Source organism: Phoxinus phoxinus, assembly GCF_949152265.1.
Source record: "Phoxinus phoxinus genome assembly, chromosome: 24".
Taxonomy (NCBI): Eukaryota; Metazoa; Chordata; class Actinopteri; order Cypriniformes; family Leuciscidae; genus Phoxinus; species Phoxinus phoxinus.
Window position 1 is genome coordinate 26,991,946 of NC_136899.1, and position 19,977 is coordinate 27,011,922.

Sequence of the window (19,977 nt, forward strand, 5' to 3'; positions counted from 1 at the left end):
GTGGTGTCCGTGCCCTTGAGCTTGCTCTGGGTCAAGTCCTTCGTGTGAAAGCACAAAGTTACTTCCTCGCTTAGCATGAAGCTCAGGCAGTGGCTGCAGGGAGTAGTGCTACTGACAGCCTGACGTGTGCGCTGCAAGGGTCTTAACGCTGAGCTAAAGGTGTTTTGTGCTTGTAAACAGCAATAACTGGCGAAGCATCCCCTCAGCGTGGCGCTTGGGTGGATCGTTCCCCTAGCGCTTTGACGCAGTGCGAGTTCGCTTTCGAAAGGGAACTTCTCAGGTTACGACTGTTCCCGGAGAACTCTGGTCTGCTTGCACAGTCCCTTCAGACGAAGAAGTGGACGACGTGTTCTCTAGGCGCCCCTTTTATACTTCCTGGTAGCGCTAGAGAATGACGTCATGGCGAATGTGAATGTCGTGATCATACAGTGTGTCAGTCACAGTCACGCTGAGGCGTTCCCCAAGCGCTATGACCCAGTGTGAGTTTCCAGTTCTCAGGGAACATACAGTCGTAACCTGAGACGTTTTCCCCCAGGAGGATTCCAAAACTAATGCTGAATCATTGTGTGATGAAGATGACGATGAAGATGAAGAAGATGAAGCAATGCTTCTGAACTCACATGTGAGGATTGTTTCCGGTGCATCATCACGTACTGGCCTTCCTCTGCTGGATTCACAGGTTTCAGGAATCCTGAAAGAATAGGTTCAATTTAAAAACAGTTGTAGCAATAAACCTATAAGACATGTCCATCATGGTTTGCCAGACAACAAAAAATATTTTAAGAACAAATTTACTAAGTTATGAAAACATTATTTCTCTGAACATTCAAAACATCCAGCGTTTAAAAAAATAAAAAATAAATTATTGGTTATGGTAACATTACATTGTTTCATTCTTCAAACATTATGGAATGTTAATTTTGAATGTTCGCTGAACGTTCGGAAACAAGTAGGCCTAGTAAAATTAACGTCCAACTAAAATGTTTCAGGAAAACAAATTCCATAAACGATATATAAATAATGTTTTTGTGTTAACGTTTTATAACATTATTAAAGTCCTAATAATGTTTAATTAATATTACTGGGAGATTTACTTTGAGAGAACCTTGACCTTATGTATTTATTCACAGAAAAACTTACTTTCTTTGCAAAATGTAAGCAGTTTCAGTGCCGAGTAAATGATTATGACCAGGAGAATTTCCATAATCACAGGCAACAGAAATAAAATAGCCGTCCTACAATGCAACAGAATAAAGACAATATTTTAGCTTTTGAATAATTGCATTCATACATGAAAATGGCACAATGTCAATGCTAATATTTTTGCAAAAAAGAAAAACAAAAGCCACAAAGTTACTATTGGAAGTTCTCAAATGCAAATAGACATTAATGGTTATGAATAGTTGAATATTCTGTGATTATCTCATCACCTGCATGTCCTTCCAAAACTATACGACGTTATTTCTTGATATTTTGACAAAATTTTACAAAAATGAAGAGAATATCAATTATCCAAAAAGCAACCATAAGCAACAAGATATTATTATTTATTTTACTTTCATATTTTGAAACTACCTGCATTGATTATGAAAAGCTAATAATTCAATAAATTCAATCCTAAAATCCAAAATCCTGAACGTTTAAATAAAACACTACACTAAAAAAAAACATAATAAATATTTTGCGTGTCAGAGAACTGAGAACGTGTTAAATAATTGAAATCTTAACATTCAAGACAATACTTCAGATGGCAGGGATTGAGCTGAAGAAGTGCAGTCATGTGAGTTTGAAGCAGAGGACGGAGAGTAGCGGAGGATCTGTGTGTTTCGTGTTCTCACCTCTGGCGAGGGGTGGCTGGGATCTGTTCTGTATGGTTATGATTATGTACAGTAATATGAACCGGCATCTGCAGCTGGTGTGTTGAGCACAGGTACCAGCCCGTGTTCTTCATCTTCAATTTGCTCATCATCACAGTCATCATGTGTTCCTGATCATAGATCTCAACCGAGGCTCCGTCTAAAGTCCCGAACCTCCCCGTCACGCAGCGACCGGCAAACTTACACCATTGTACCATAGTTTCCCCGTGATGAAAGCAGGAGACGGTCACACTACCGTCCTCAGACACGCTCTCGCTCTGGCGCTTCACATACAGTCTCGGCGGGCCTAGAGATGGCAGAACATCAGTCTCGTTCAGCTGTGTGCTAATAATAATAATAATGTTATTTATACAAATTTTCAGAGTGTGTGTGTGAGTGCGCTGTGTAAACATGATGGTTATTTTAGTTTTAGACTAAATGTGAACATGCATTTATATTCATCTCATTTGCACAAACACATTCAGTATTCCTCGAAATGAATAAAAACAGTAAAATGCAATCACAGAAAAGTTTTATAATTAACTTTATTAAATTACACAAATATACTTTATGTATTTAATCTCACTTTATTAAACAATGTCTTTGCTTCTGACCTTTAATTATCTAATTCAACCATACTAATAAGAAAAAATGACTTTAGATTAGACTTAGAAATAAGAGTGTTGAACTTGCTTCTCCTGTATCCTATTGTTCTTTAATCCTGAATGGGAAAGGTTTCTTTGAGCGGCACCCTCTACTGTACTATTCTCAACTGTACTCTACTCTACTGTACTGTACTCTACTCTACTCTACTGTACTATTCTCTACTGTACTCTACTCTACTCTACTGTACTATTCTCTACTGTACTCTACTGAACTGTAATCTACTCTACTGTACTCTACTGTACTCTACTGTACTGTACTCTACTGTACTCTACTGTACTCTACTCTACTGTACTCTACTGTACTGTACTCTACTCTACTGTACTCTACTGTACTATTCTCTACTGTACTCTACTGTACTCTACTCTACTGTACTCTACTCTACTGTACTCTACTGAACTGTAATCTACTCTACTGTACTCTACTCTACTGTACTCTACTGTACTGTACTCTACTGTACTGTAATCTACTGTACTGTAATCTACTGTACTGTAATCTACTCTACTGTACTCTACTCTACTGTACTCTACTCTACTGTACTCTACTGTACTCTACTGTACTCTACTCTACTGTACTCTACTGTACTGTACTCTACTGTACTGTAATCTACTGTACTGTAATCTACTGTACTGTAATCTACTCTACTGTACTCTACTCTACTGTACTCTACTCTACTGTACTCTACTGTACTGTAATCTACTCTACTGTACTCTACTCTACTATACTCTACTCTACTGTACTCTACTCTACTGTACTCTACTGTACTGTACTCTACTGTACTGTAATCTACTCTACTGTACTGTACTCTACTCTACTGTACTCTACTGTACTGTTATCTACTCTACTGTACTCTACTCTACTGTACTCTACTGTACTCTACTCTACTGAACTCTACTGTACTCTACTCTACTCTACTGTACTCTACTCTACTCTACTGTACTCTACTGTACTCTACATCTACTGTACTCTACATCTACTGTACTCTACTGTACTCTACATCTAATGTACTCTACTGTACTCTACATCTAATGTACTCTACTGTACTCTACTCTACTGTACTCTGCTGTCCTCTACATCTACTGTACTGTACTGTACTCTACTGTACTCTACATCTACTGTACTGTACTGTACTCTACTGTACTCTACCTCTACTGTACTTTACTGTACCGTACTGTACTGTACTCTACATCTACTGTACTCTACTCTACTGTACTCTACTGTACTCTACTCTACTGTACTCTACTGTACTCTACTCTACTCTACTTTACCTCTACTGTACTCTACCTCTACTGTAGTCTACTGTACTCTACTCTACTGTACTCTACTGTACTCTACTCTACTGTACTGTACTATTCTCTACCTCTACTGTACTCTACCTCTACTGTACTCTACTGTACTGTACTCTACTGTACTCTACTCTACTCTACCTCTGCTGTACTGTACTCTACTGTTCTCTACTCTACCTCTACTGTACTGTACTGTACTCTACTATACTGTACTCTACTCTACCTCTACTGTACTCTACTGTACTGTACTCTACTGTACTCTACTCTACCTCTACCTCTGCTGTACTGTACTGTACTGTACTCTACTCTACCTCTGCTGTACTGTATTCTACTGTTCTCTACTCTACCTCTACTGTACTGTACTCTACCTCTACTGTACTCTACTGTATTGTACTCTACTCTACCTCTACTGTACTGTACTCTACTGTACTCTACATCTACTCTACCTCTACTGTACTCTACTCTACTCTACATCTACTGTACTCTACTGTATTGTACTCTACTCTACCTCTACTGTACTGTACTCTACTGTACTCTACATCTACTCTACCTCTACTGTACTCTACTGTACTCTACTCTACTCTACATCTACTGTACTCTACTGTATTGTACTCTACTCTACCTCTACTGTACTGTACTCTACTGTACTCTACTTTACTGTACTATACTCTACCTCTACTGTACTCTACTTTACTGTACTCTTCCTCTACTGTATTCTACATCTACTGTACTCTACTATACTCTACTCTACTGTACTGTACTCTACATCTACTGTACTCTACTATACTCTACTGTACTCTGATTTACTGTACTGTACTATACTCTACTGTACTGTACTCTACATCTACTGTACTCTACTGTACTGTACTATACTCTACTGTACTGTACTCTACATCTACTGTACTCTACTGTACTGTACTCTACCTCTACTGTACTGTACTCTACTCTACTGTACTCTACTGTACTCTACCTATACTGTACTCTACTCTACTGTACTCTACTGTACTCTACATCTACTGTACTCTACCTCTACTGTACTCTACTGTACTCTACCTCTACTGTACTAATTTGTACTCTACCTCTACTGTACTCAGTTGTACTCTACCTCTACTGTACTCTACTGTACTCTACTTTGCTCTACTGTACTCTACCTCTACTGTACTCTACTTTGCTCTACTGTACTCTACTGTACTCTTCTGTACTCTACCTCTACTGTACTCTAATATACTCTACCGTAACTCTACAGTACAATACTCTATTCTACTGTACTCTACTGTACGCTACCTATACAGTACTCTACCTCTACTGTACTCTACTGTACATCTACTGTACAGGAGTAAATAAGCATTTCCTTCAGTCTGAGGCTTATTCACTTTACTTATGATGTGAAAGGGCCTGAACATTCACCAAAAATATTACTTTTTTGTTGTTATTAAAAAACAAACAAGCAAGCCCGGCCCAGCAGAGAAAAAGTAACGCAATATTGTAATGCATTTCTTTTAAAAGTAACTTTCCCCAACACTGATAATTAGTAATAGTTTCAGTAAGGCTTCATATACAGAACCTTTTAGAGTGTGTGAGAGTGTGTGGGAGAGTGTGTGTGAGTGTGTGGGAGAGTGTGTGTGAGTCTGACCTGCTGTGACCTCCAGGGAGAAGTTTTCCGGCTGATCAGATCCAGAAGGAATGTGAGCAGGACAGGAGAACTGAGCCGACTCCCGAACATCCTCCATGTGGACCGTCAGGATCTTACGGGAGTCTCCAGAGATCAGTGGAGCTTTCTGATCCGAGGAGTTTACATGATCACTCTGTAGCCCAGAGTGTGTGTGTGAAAAAACATATTTATCTTTATATAAACAAGGAATTATGATAGACTGTCCGCTCTGAACAGATATTTTCCTGACCGTAGAGACATCTTGAGCACCTGACAAAAAAGACAAATTATATATGAAAATATTGAATATATTCAAAAGTCTGTGGCTTTTTATGCTATTTGATTTATTTAAACATATTTCTTCCAGAAAGACTCGGGAGAATAAATACTGTGACAATTTAACATTTATTAACAGCCCAGCAAGCAATCAAGTTCTTTGGCGTAGGCCCCGTGCGTAGCTTGCAATCCGAGGGTCCGGACTCTGTATATCCTGCCTGAAGACGAAGGCAGGGGCGCAGCCGACCCCCTGCTAGGTATGGGAAGGGACCATCCTGGTGGTGGTGGGGAGGATGGAGGGAAGGGACCATCCTGGTGGTGGTGGGGAGGATGGAGGGAAGAGACCATCCTGGTGGTGTTGGGGAGGATGGAGGGAAGAGACCATTCTGGTGGTGGTGGGGTGGATGGAGGGAAGAGACCATCCTGGTGGTTTTGGGGTGGATGGAGGGAAGAGACCATCCTGGTGGTGGTGGGGTGGATGGAGGGAAGAGACCATTCTGGTGGTGGTGGGGTGGATGGAGGGAAGAGACCATCCTGGTGGTGTTGGGGAGGATGGAGGGAAGAGACCATTCTGGTGGTGTTGGGGAGGATGGAGGGAAGAGACCATCCATTTCACCCCTCTCCGTTTTCAAAAATAACATTGTGCACACCTGTCAGTTTTCAGAAAAGTGTTTAAACCCGTGTATATATGCCGTCAAGAGCATGCCAAACCTGTAGGTGGCAGTGTAACGAGAAGCTCAAGCCCACGTTAGCCAATCAGAATCCCAAAAATAGTCACATACTGTGACGTCGGCTGCCTAAAACTCAGTTTTTCTCATTTTACATGCAAACGTGCAAACAAAGTTTTCCAAAATCTCCACTCTGGCCAGATTTTTTAGAAAGAATAGTTTTCAGAGGCGAATTCTCCGTTTGCGTGTAAACGAAGGGCACAAACGAAGGGAAATGTCTCCGTTTTTCAAATTAACCATGTACGTGTAAATGGGGCCTAAGTTCCTCTCTGTTCTGTGTTCTCTGTCTCGCCTGTTGGTTGGATTCTTATTACTTATTAAACAAACTTGTTACTTGTCAATGATCATCGTCTTCCTTGGATCTAATCGTGACAGAATAACCGACCTCAAAAGGTGAAAGTTTGGCGGCATTTTCTTTTCCCTGGCCTTTTGGTTTCATTTATTGTTTTAGTTTCTCAATGTGGATATCCCCGGCTGTCCTCCTGTTGTGTTCAGAGCAGAGGGAACAAACATTGGAGGACCACACGCGGACCTTCCTCGAGACTGCATATCTGACTAACTACCCAGACGTCTGCCTCTGCACGTTCTACGAGGTGAGCTTGAACGGCTAATGCAGAGAGCAGTTGACCGGAGAAGGTCCGCAAGATCATTCCCCTTCCTTTGTGGGGTGGGTGCTGGCGAGCTGTAACTCTCCCTTCACCGTCATCATTTTCGCCATGGCTGCCTGAAGGTTCATCTCCGCCATGGCCCGAAGGATCGCTTTCGCCATGGCCGCCCAAAGGGTCGTTTCCGCCAATGTCCGAAGGATCGTCTCCGCCATTGCCCAAAGGGTCATCTCCGCCATGGCCCGAAGGATAGCTTTCGCCATGGCCACCCAAAGGGTCGTTTCCGCCAATGCCCGAAGGATCGTCTCCGCCATGGCCCAAAGGGTCGTCTCCGCCATGGCCCAAAGGGTCGTCTCCGCCATGGCCCAAAGGGTCGTCTCCGCCATGGCCCAAAGGGTCGTCTCCGCCATGGCCCAAAGGGTCATCTCCGCCATGGCCCGAAGGGTCGTCTCCGCCATGGCCCAAAGAGTCGTCTCCGCCATGGCCCGAAAGATCGCTTTCGCCATGGCCGCCCAAAGGGTCGTCTCCGCCATGGCCTGAAGGTTCATCTCCGCCATTGCCCGAAGGGTCGTCTCTGCCATGGCCTGAAGGATCGCTTTCGCCATGGCCGCCCAAAGGGTCGTCTCCGCCATGGCCTGAAGGTTCATCTCCGCCATTGCCCGAAGGGTCGTCTCTGCCATGGCCCGAAGGATCGCTTTCGCCATGGCCGCCCAAAGGGTCGTCTCTGCCATGGCCCGAAGGATCGCTTTCGCCATGGCCGCCCAAAGGGTCGTCTCCGCCATGGCCTGAAGGTTCATCTCCGCCATTGCCCAAAGGGTCGTCTCCGCCATGGCCCAAAGGGTCGTCTCCGCCATGGCCTGAAGGTTCATCTCCGCCATTGCCCAAAGGGTCGTCTCCGCCATTGCCCAAAGGGTCGTCTCCGCCATGGCCTGAAGGTTCATCTCCGCCATTGCCCAAAGGGTCGTCTCCGCCATTGCCCAAAGGGTCGTCTCTGCCATGGCCCAAAGGGTCGTCTCCGCCATGGCCTGAAGGTTCATCTCCGCCATGGCCCAAAGGGTCGTCTCTGCCATGGCCCAAAGGGTCGTCTCTGCCATGGCCCGAAAGATCGCTTTCGCCATGGCCGCCCGAAGGGTCATCTCCGCCATGGCCCAAAGGATCGCTTTCGCCATGGCTACCTGAAGGTTCGTCTCCGCCATTGCCCAAAGGATCGCTTTTGCCATGGCTACCTGAAGGTTCGTCTCCGCCATTGCCCAAAGGATCGCTTTCGCCATGGCCGCCCGAAGGGTTGTCTCCGTCATGCCGCCCGAAGGATCATTTTCCCCACGGCCGCCCAAAGGGTCGTCTCCGCCATGGCCGTCCGAAGGGTTGTCTCCGCCATGGCCGCCCGAAGGGTTGTCTCCGCCAGCTCCGCCCTAGTCTTCCGAACTGCCGGTACCATCCTGGAGCCATCAGTGCCTGTTGACCCTCCAGAAGGAGACTCCAGGACGCCCAGCCCCCCTCCCTATGATAGTTTCACCATCTACATCTAGAAGTTGATCTGTTGTGAAGATCGTATCATTATTATTGTTCTTGCTTACTCCGCACACAGCCGAAGCACGACCAAACCAATGTTCTTCCGCGAAACGCACTTTTGTTTTTTAACTGCTAGATGGGCAAAAGTTACATAATACCGTACATACTTGAATCTCAGATTTTAAATATAGTGACATCATGAGCACCTTTATGAAATAAATATTATTTTTTTATCAATATTACAATATATTAAAATATAAAATTAATCTAAAAGTCTGTGGCTTTAATCCCAATCCCATTTTAATTGTTCCTTAATACACATTTTATTTCAAATTATATTAAAATGAATATACATCAATTGAAAAATAAAAATTGATCCAAAAATAGATCCTAACCCCCCGCCTGTATTTTGCCAGTACCACATTTAATATCCTTGACTTTATACATTTTAATTTTTCATCAAATACATTATACGTGTTATTAATCTCACCTGAGAGTTTGATGAGGATGAAGATGAACAGAACACAGTCTCGATCCATCGCTGTCGCATTCTGAAGATGTTTGTTGGTAATGTGTGTGAAACATTTCCCATCTCTAGTTCCTCTTTTCTGCAACACACTCCATGATGTTGCAAGAGTATTTGTGGGCAGTGTGACAAAAGTAAATATAGCTTAAAGGCACCGGGGTGGCGGTGCCCCAGGCTTGGGCCCTCCATCGCTGCTTGCAGCTATATATATATATATATATATATATATATATATATAAAGCCGCCACCCCGTTGCCTTTCAGGTTCCTGTGCACGACGGGCAATAATGTAACCCACTTTGACTGTTGAGAGGGCAATATAGCCCTATGTATCACTCGATTTTATTTAACCAAATGTTTTTTTAACAAAATATGTTATTTATCTGATTCATCCAACCCTATACTGCACTCTTTTACTAATACTATATTATATTTCATCGTTTTCATGTCTTGCCCTCAAACATATCTGTTTAATCTGCTTATTTTTAAGTTACACATAATACATTGATTGAAAAAGAAACTCAAACTTTTTGTTTATGGTAATATTATTTGATACAGAAAGAAATAAGTGAGACTGTGGGAGTGAGGGGAGGGTAATGACAGCCAAAGGGAGACAGAGACAGATAAGTTTTGAAACTAAAAAAATGACATCCTAACTTTGATAATGTTTAAATATACATACAAATGCAGCATATCATTAATTGAAATTAGTGTACTTTAAAATACTTGTTTAAAATAAAAAACACATTTATACATAGTATAAAACACTAGATGGCACAATTGTTCATAGTCTTTCTGCTCCCCTCCCCACACACACAGACAGGGGGGCTGTCTGTGTGTGTGCCCTCCCTCCCCTCCCCACACAGACACACACAGGGGGGTCTGTCTATGTGTGTGTGTGTGCCCTCCCTCCCCTCCCCACACAGACACACACACACAGACAGACAGACACACACACACACACACACACACACACACACACACACACACACACACAGAATGGCTGGGGGAACTCTGTCAGAGAGAGGCAGAGAGCGACAAAACCACATTTAAACCAAAATATCTGACTTCCTGTCGGTCGGAGCTAATGACTGTAAATCAGAAAGTTGTCCGGCTCGATGTGCACAATATACATACCAAGTTTTGTGACTGTAGGTAAACTAACCCCCCCACTTTTGTCAAAAGTAACACACTTCCTGCTGCCAGTTGGTGGCGCTATAACTTTGACTCACATTAGTTACATCCATGTGATCGCTCTCTTACAACAAACACGCTACTGAAGTTTCATCAAGATCAGTTAATGTATGAAGACGTTATAACACATCGTGTTTCTCTTTTCTCGCCATAATTTCGTTTCCTCGCCACGGCCAAACCGTTCGAGATATCAAAAATCCGTCAGCAATTTAGTATCCTCAATGTCTTGACGTCATGCTGACCGAGTTTGTTGCGATTGGATGAATTTTCTAGAAAGAGTGTTTCAAATTCCAGGGGCATGCGTTTTCATACCACCCACAATAGCCGACTTCCTGTTGGGCTGGCGTAAAACTTAGAGCACGAAAGTTGTTCGGCCCGATGAGATCTAAATGTGTACCGAGTTTCATATTATTACATGCAAGCGTGTTTGATATACGGACAAGTGTTTGAATCCCATTCCAGGGGGCGCTGTCGAGCCCCCCTGCCACGCCCGGGTACCAGCTTCAGGGTTCTGACATTTGTGCAAAGTTTCAAGAGTTTTTGAGCATGTTAAGGCCCTCAAAAGTGCCCAAAAGGTAGTAAAATAATAATAATAAAGAAGAAGAAGAATAATCCCATGGAAAACAATAGGGCCTTCGCCTTTTCAAGGCTTGGGCCCTAATTATTTATTTATAACAGTTTTTAAGTCCAGCGGAAACCAGTGTGATGTATGTGTTGAAAGACCAACTAATGACTTTTTCTCTACAAAGTCTTTCCACGGCTTGACAAAGAAAGAAAGAAAGAAATAAGCACTGTTTACACCCACAGTTTTTCCACTTCATGAACCGAAGCCTGCGACTCTGAAACGCTGAGGAAATGAACACAGACGACTCTATGAACTATAACTCACCGGAACATTAAACATCTCATTCACTCATGTCTGCACGCATGCTTTTATTTTCTGTAGAACACATTACAATTATGCAAAAATTCTGTGTTTGATTGTTATGTTCCAGGTGAAATTGACCCTAATTGGATGCAATACAATTCACCAAAAATCCCATTATAAAAAAAAAAGAAAAGAAAAGTAATATAATATAAAAATAGTGAACATTTAACATTAATACTTCTTAAACATTACAAAAAAGTAAACATGAGAACATATGGTTTATAAAACAGCATTGAACAAAATGTTTATTTGTTTTTCACAAAATGTGAATATTATATTATATTTTATTTTATGTAATTTATTTTAAATTACACATTTATATATTTGTATGTGCTGAAGCAGGCTCTGGCAGCGCTAAGATCATGGGTTCAATTCCCAGCCAAATTCACATGAATAAAAATACCATAAAATCACATCACAATACATTTTCATCAACAGCTCAATCGAAACTTTACCCTAAAAGAGAAACAGTGACTTCAAGAAAACCATCTTAGTATTTCTGAGAGGCGCTCGGGTCAAATTACGGCAATTATGGCATTACGTCTGCTTATATCACTATTTCACTTTTCTGACCATAGGTTCATATATGTTTTTATTATCCATGTCAGGCAGCTACAACAGCACAGGAGAACACAAAAACAAAACACAAAAAAGAGTCAGGTTTACATGAACCCACATTAATACACTGTAAATGAATGTATAGCTGTATATTACTGTACTTTCATTACTGTATTAACAAATATTGTAAAAAAATAAAATAAAAAATACCTGGATGTTTTGTTTAATTCCAGTCATGATTTCATAAAGATCTTCAACCTCGTTGTGTTTCTCATTTCCCTGTTTAGAATGAAATGAATGAATACATTAATAATAATAATAATAACAACAATAACAACAGCAGTTTATAGTTAAAGCTGATAAAAATTACCTGAATGTTTTGTGTATTTCCAGTCATCATTTCATAGATACTGTCACATGTAACCTGCTCGTATTTCTCATTTCCCTATTAAATATAAAATGTATAAATAAATAAATAATAATAATAACAACAACAGCAGCTTATAGGGCTTATAGAGATGTTACACATGTTATATAAAATTACCTGAATGTTTTGTTTAATTTCAGTCTTTTCATAAACATTTTCACATGTAACCTCGTTTTTCTCATTTCCCTGTAAAAAAATTATACATTATTATTGTAAATAACAATATTAATAACAGTGATCAGAATCTTTGATTTTTATAACAGCCATGCATCACAAATATGACACTTGCGTTGAGCAACTGTTGATTGTTCATGTCTTCAGATGGGGGTTCAGCTCTTCGTTCTGCAGAAACACACACATATGTAATAATGCACATATTCATATTCTCTCTGATCAATATCTGCCTCTCTCACTTCTCCTGATGTTTCCTGCGATGAGAAGCAAAGTCACACAGAAGATCACGAGCAGCGTCGCTCCCAGAACGGCCGGCCACAGGAGACTCTTCAGACCCGGCATCAGTCTGAAAGCAGGAGCAGAGGAGCAGTGATGTCTCTGGAGTGATCAACACGTGTGTACTCAGGAGTGATCAACACGTGTGTACTCAGGAGTGATCAACACGTGTGTACTCAGGAGTGATCAACACGTGTGTACTCGGGAGTGTTCAACACGTGTGTACTCGGGAGTGATCAACACGTGTGTACTCGGGAGTGATCAACACGTGTGTACTCGGGAGTGATCAACACGTGTGTACTCGGGAGTGATCAACACGTGTGTACTCGGGAGTGATCAACACGTGTGTACTCGGGAGTGATCAACACGTGTGTACTCAGGAGTGATCAACACGTGTGTACTCAGGAGTGATCAACACGTGTGTACTCTGGAGTGCTCAACACGTGTGTACTCAGGAGTGATCAACACGTGTGTACTCAGGAGTGCTCAACACGTGTGTACTCAGGAGTGATCAACACGTGTGTACTCAGGAGTGATCAACACGTGTGTACTCAGGAGTGATCAACACGTGTGTACTCAGGAGTGATCAACACGTGTGTACTCTGGAGTGATCAACACGTGTGTACTCAGGAGTGATCAACACGTGTGTACTCTGGAGTGATCAACACGTGTGTACTCAGGAGTGTTCAACACGTGTGTACTCAGGAGTGTTCAACACGTGTGTACTCAGGAGTGATCAACACGTGTGTACTCTGGAGTTATCAACACGTGTGTACTCAGGAGTGATCAACACGTGTGTACTCGGGAGTGTTCAACACGTGTGTACTCAGGAGTGATCAACACGTGTGTACTCAGGAGTGATCAACACGTGTGTACTCTGGAGTGATCAACACGTGTGTACTCTGGAGTTATCAACACGTGTGTACTCAGGAGTGATCAACACGCGTGTACTCTGGAGTGATCAACACGTGTGTACTCAGGAGTGATCAACACGTGTGTACTCTGGAGTGATCAACACGTGTGTACTCTGGAGTGATCAACACGTATGTACTCAGGAGTGATCAACACGTGTGTACTCTGGAGTGCTCAACACGTGTGTACTCAGGAGTGATCAACACGTGTGTACTCTGGAGTTATCAACACGTGTGTACTCAGGAGTGATCAACACGTGTGTACTCAGGAGTGATCAACACGTGTGTACTCAGGAGTGATCAACACGTGTGTACTCGGGAGTGTTCAACACGTGTGTACTCGGGAGTGATCAACACGTGTGTACTCGGGAGTGATCAACACGTGTGTACTCGGGAGTGATCAACACGTGTGTACTCGGGAGTGATCAACACGTGTGTACTCGGGAGTGATCAACACGTGTGTACTCGGGAGTGATCAACACGTGTGTACTCAGGAGTGATCAACACGTGTGTACTCAGGAGTGATCAACACGTGTGTACTCTGGAGTGCTCAACACGTGTGTACTCAGGAGTGATCAACACGTGTGTACTCAGGAGTGCTCAACACGTGTGTACTCAGGAGTGATCAACACGTGTGTACTCAGGAGTGATCAACACGTGTGTACTCAGGAGTGATCAACACGTGTGTACTCAGGAGTGATCAACACGTGTGTACTCTGGAGTGATCAACACGTGTGTACTCAGGAGTGATCAACACGTGTGTACTCTGGAGTGATCAACACGTGTGTACTCAGGAGTGTTCAACACGTGTGTACTCAGGAGTGTTCAACACGTGTGTACTCAGGAGTGATCAACACGTGTGTACTCTGGAGTTATCAACACGTGTGTACTCAGGAGTGATCAACACGTGTGTACTCGGGAGTGTTCAACACGTGTGTACTCAGGAGTGATCAACACGTGTGTACTCAGGAGTGATCAACACGTGTGTACTCTGGAGTGATCAACACGTGTGTACTCTGGAGTTATCAACACGTGTGTACTCAGGAGTGATCAACACGCGTGTACTCTGGAGTGATCAACACGTGTGTACTCAGGAGTGATCAACACGTGTGTACTCTGGAGTGATCAACACGTGTGTACTCTGGAGTGATCAACACGTATGTACTCAGGAGTGATCAACACGTGTGTACTCTGGAGTGCTCAACACGTGTGTACTCAGGAGTGATCAACACGTGTGTACTCAGGAGTGATCAACACGTGTGTACTCAGGAGTGATCAACACGTGTGTACTCTGGAGTGATCAACACGTGTGTACTCAGGAGTGATCAACACGTGTGTACTCTGGAGTGATCAACACGTATGTACTCAGGAGTGATCAACACGTGTGTACTCTGGAGTGATCAACACGTGTGTACTCAGGAGTGATCAACACGTGTGTACTCTGGAGTGATCAACACGTATGTACTCTGGAGTGATCAACACGTATGTACTCAGGAGTGATCAACACGTGTGTACTCTGGAGTGCTCAACACGTGTGTACTCAGGAGTGATCAACACGTGTGTACTCAGGAGTGATCAACACGTGTGTACTCAGGAGTGATCAACACGTGTGTACTCTGGAGTGATCAACACGTGTGTACTCAGGAGTGATCAACACGTGTGTACTCTGGAGTGTTCAACACGTGTGTACTCAGGAGTGATCAACACGTGTGTACTCTGGAGTGATCAACACGTGTGTACTCAGGAGTGATCAACACGTGTGTACTCTGGAGTGATCAACACGTGTGTACTCAGGAGTGATCAACACGTATGTACTCTGGAGTGATCAACACGTGTGTACTCTGGAGTGATCAACACGTGTGTACTCAGGAGTGATCAACACGTGTGTACTCTGGAGTGATCAACACGTATGTACTCTGGAGTGATCAACACGTGTGTACTCTGGAGTGATCAACACGTGTGTACTCTGGAGTGATCAACACGTGTGTACTCAGGAGTGATCAACACGTATGTACTCTGGAGTGATCAACACGTGTGTACTCAGGAGTGATCAACACGTATGTACTCTGGAGTGATCAACACGTGTGTACTCTGGAGTGCTCAACACATGTAAAAGTTTAATTCAGTTAATTTATATATATAGCCGCTCTGGAGAAAACCGTGATGTCATCGCCCAGCTCAGTTCAGTTCTCATGTAATGCTGTCAATGCAGGAGATCAATAATATTGCTGAATATGAAATGAAATGTCCCCATTGTGTATCTTACTTGTGCTGTCTGAAGGCTGTGGGTTGTCCTGTGTAGTGAACAGTAACTGGTGCTGTAACTGGTGCTGTATACGGGGCCTTCCTCACGCTAATGTGAACTGGCATCTGGTATTCCCCATCGGAGCAGAAGTACCATCCACTGTCCTCTATCTTCAGCTCGCTCAAGCTCACACTCAGAGCCTCACCGTCACCACTGACACGAGCTTCATCTGAGCTCTCCTCGTCTCTGCCAACACACGAGCCTGCGATCCGACACCACTGTGAAGCTCCGCGACAGACGACGGTGACGCTCCCTCGCTCGTAGCCGGACACGCTCTGAGTCGACACCTGGAGCCGGGCTGTACCTGGACACGTCAGAGACACACGCGTGCTTTTCTGCATAACTCGTGATTACAGGGGACTGGTAAAGTGTGTGGGAAGATTGTTGGCACCACCCTGAATGGTTTGAATAGTTTGTCTAAAACCAGGACTCTGAGGAAGGCCGAGTTAATGATGAGAGATTCCAGCCATCCTTTGCAGAATCTTTTAAGTTGTTACCCTCTACTCGCGGATATTCTTTACCACTTTGTAGGACTAATAGATTTAAAAACTATTTTGTACCAGCTGCCATTGTTTTTTTCAAATTTTTTAATTAAGGAAGTCCTACTTCTTTTTTATATTTTTGTATTTGTTTATATATACTGTTGTGTGTTTGTTGTTGTGTTTTTTGTTTTGTTTGTTGATTGTATGGATTACTGCTGGCTGTGAAACACATTGTCCCTCGGGGATAATAAAGTTGATCTAACCTAACCAATTGCAAGAAAGTCAGAATTACAAGATAAGTAGTAATTACGAGAAAGAATTTCGAGATAAAAAGTTGCAATTCTGAGAAAAAAGTCAGTTACAAGATAAAGTCAAAATTGCGAGAAAGTCCGAATTTCGAGATATAAAGTAAATTGCAAGAAAGTAAAAATTGCTAAATAAAGTCGTAATTACGAGAAAGTCTGAATTTCGATATATATAAAGTTGCAATTGCAAGAAAGTCTGAATTTCGAGATAAAAAGTCGTAATTACAAGCAAATCTGAATTTCGAGATAAAAGTCAGAATTGCAAGATAAAGTTGTTTCTGTCAGGACCACTATCGTCAAATTTGTTTGACAATTAGCATACAGTTTGGATTGTCGGTATGGTTCCGTTCTGGGCGAGAACTCCCTGCGCATCCATGCAGCCTAGCGGTGATAAGAGCAGCAATAACCCCCCTTGGGGTAAACACAACAGAACCAACATGAATGTATGCAAATATAAGTAATTCAAGATTTTAAAGTACAACATAATTCGAGAATGTATTCTGATTAAAGGGGAATGGCAGATCCGGACTGGAGACAGGTGGAGCTGGGGAGGGAGGAGGGTAATGCGCTCCTGAGGAACACCATCTCTGCTGATAATACTGAAGGTGTTATATATACGGTGATAGTGGTGTATTCCTGTAGATAGAGGATCAGCTGAGAGTCACTGATGCGCGCTTGACTAACGTGACCCGCCAGAACTGATGCTACTCTTGATAATTATGAGAAAGTCAGAATTGTGAAAAAGTCAGAATTACACAATACAAATTCACAATTGTGAGAGTACAATTTTATTATAAAATTATAAATATATCTCATTATTGTGAAAAAAAAGTCAGAATTGTAAAATGTAAACTCACAATTGTGAGAAAAAAGAATTGAGAGATAAAAAGTTACAATTGCCCTTTTTTTATTCAGTGGGATAAACAAGCTAAACAGCTGGATTGATTTACATACACAAAATCTACAGAAAATACCTTTAATAACCTCCAAGTAGAGTCCGGCGTGCGGATCATATCCGTGAAGGCTGATGGCGCACCAGTACGAGCCGCTGTCGCTCTCCTCAGCGCCGCTCAGCGTGGCGGTGAACACCGTCTCGGTTCCGTTATCCACTACAGACATTCTGCTGTGCTTCACTTCACCACTGAACGCCCACACTCTTCCAGAACTCACATATTTACGGTTACTGACATATTTCTGATCATATAAACAAGGGATTATGATGGTCTGATGTTTTTGAACTGATATTTTACTGACGGTAAGAATAGCTTGATTTCCTGTGGAAAGAATAAAATGATTATTACACTAAATATTTCATTTAAGCTGAAGTGAAACATTAAATGTTAGGCTTACAGTGCCTTGTTTCAGTATGCGTGAGCTCATCTGCATATATGCATATTCCCATCCATGTTATAATGTTGCTCAATATTACGGGCTCAATATTTAAGAGCATTACATGGCTGATAATCATTCGGTGGACTGAAGAGAAACATAAACATAAACTGCTCTAAATGATTCACTAAGAACGAATCAAACTGAATTACAAATTACCGCTTATCAGAGACAAAGTACACAACTTCCTTACTTGAGTAAAAGTACAGATACTACTGGTCAAATATTACTCCGTTACAAGTAAAAGTTGTAAAGACCGATTTTTACTTAAGTAAAAGTACAGAAGTGCTCATTTTTAAAAGTACTTAAGTATAAAAGTAAATGTCAATGCATTGTTTTATTGTTGTTGCATTGTTGCATGTAATACTTACAGTACCTTATGCCTCTGAATCTCTGCCTTCCCTCATATCAATATCACATTTATGTCTATAACACAGTTGCAGTCGTGGGATTGAATAAGTCACTCAATAACGTCCACAACGGTTTCGGACACACAAACGGCTGTTCCCAGTTTTTTGGCTTTTATTATGAATATGTTAGTCTTACTGTTATCTATAAGCTGCTCCAAACCAATGACAAAATTCGCATTTAGAAGACCAAACCCAACGTTGAAAATTAAAATCATGTTGATGTCAGAATCCATAGTCAGATTGACGGTAATCTCCAACGTTGGACAGACGTTGTATTGTGGTTGAAAATCGGTTGACGTCAGAAACCAACATCAGTCGAGTTCTGGAGTCAACCAGACTTTCATTTCCAACCAAAATGCAACACAAATCATCCCTGACGTTACTACTCTCTACTCAAGGGCCTTGACAGAAATGTTTGAAATATTTGTCTTTCAAATGTAGTGAAGTTAAAGTAAAAGTTTCCAGAAAAAATAATACTCAAGTAAAGTACAGATACTCCAAAAGTGTACTTAAGTACAGTACTCACGTAAATGTACTTTGTTACTGTCCACCTCTGCCGCTTATGAATTATTGGCATTAGATATTTAGATATTTGATGAAACATCTGACAGAAAAGTCATAACTGCGGTAATGTTTCTAAAGATATTGCAACAGGCTATATATGTTATTGACTTATCCATCTATGAAATAACCAAAATAAAATATATGCTAAACTTATGATAATATATATAATTCTTCTTAGTTAAGATGCGCCTCTTCTGTCTGGTTTCAGTTGAAAACACAATCATGTATACAGTAGATAGAAATATGCGTGTAACATGACCATTGAACAATAAGAGGTCGTGTTAAGCTGATGGTGATGAATATAAAAAAAAATGTTTATAACAGCTAACACCTCATTTTTTAAAAGTTTATAACCCCTAATAACCCAGTCAGATAAACGGTGTATAATTAAGTGTTAGTCGTACCTGACGAGTGTGTGACGAGGAACATGAGGAGCAGAGTCGTCTTCATCGTGCTGAGCGAGTGAGAGCCGATAGCAGGAGTTCTTCAGTTTCACACATGTGGCCGTTCTGTCTCACAACGCACATCATAATAGTTCATATTTTAACACTCATTGCCAAGTGGAGAAAAACGATACAATGCAAGAGCATATGCTTGTTATGTTGTGATATATTCGAGATGATGCGCTGCTGTTGTTCCTTCCTGCTGTGTCTCAGAAAGCTTCAGTGTGTATAAGAGAACATCCTGCAGATCTGATCCACACATCGCTTTATGATCAGATCTGTTGCAGATAAGACTTTTCAATGTTGAAAGCTACAACACTTTAAGGGGAATATATCTTTTTTAAAAATAAATATACTGTATATATATCCAATGAAATAAAACTAACTAATATAACTCTCAAGTGCAGTATATGTAACCATAAATACTCTCAAGAACATTAGTAGTTCCTAATTCTTCTTACCATCCAATATCAAGCGCAGAAAACACTCTACTGACGTTACCCTTATAT

At 41.8% G+C, this 19,977-nt stretch overlaps 2 protein-coding genes across 2 annotated transcripts in view; both read right to left on the reverse strand.

The window, feature by feature from the left end:
* The window catches only part of LOC306992406 (uncharacterized protein), a 13,486-nt gene extending 4,356 nt beyond the window's left edge, over positions 1 to 9,130 (reverse strand). The window contains exons 1-5 of the mRNA XM_079601250.1: positions 9,068 to 9,130; positions 5,439 to 5,726; positions 1,839 to 2,163; positions 1,141 to 1,235; positions 621 to 691 (exon numbers count right to left, since the gene is read on the reverse strand). Coding sequence (XP_079457376.1) covers positions 621 to 691; positions 1,141 to 1,235; positions 1,839 to 2,163; positions 5,439 to 5,726; positions 9,068 to 9,116 — 828 coding nt within the window. The 5' untranslated portion in view covers positions 9,117 to 9,130. The remainder of the gene's footprint in view (positions 1 to 620; positions 692 to 1,140; positions 1,236 to 1,838; positions 2,164 to 5,438; positions 5,727 to 9,067) is intronic.
* Positions 9,131 to 11,126: 1,996 nt separating this feature from the next.
* On the reverse strand, positions 11,127 to 19,671 carry LOC306992507 (uncharacterized protein). Its single transcript, XM_079601469.1, has 9 exons — positions 19,430 to 19,671; positions 17,637 to 17,936; positions 15,837 to 16,179; positions 12,623 to 12,729; positions 12,499 to 12,551; positions 12,327 to 12,395; positions 12,153 to 12,227; positions 11,993 to 12,061; positions 11,127 to 11,836 (listed from the first exon to the last, which is right to left on the reverse strand). The coding sequence occupies exons 1-9, from the start codon at positions 19,473 to 19,475 to the stop codon at positions 11,780 to 11,782; spliced, it is 1,119 nt and encodes a 372-aa protein (XP_079457595.1). The 5' UTR covers positions 19,476 to 19,671; the 3' UTR covers positions 11,127 to 11,779.
* Positions 19,672 to 19,977: the final 306 nt, after the last annotated feature.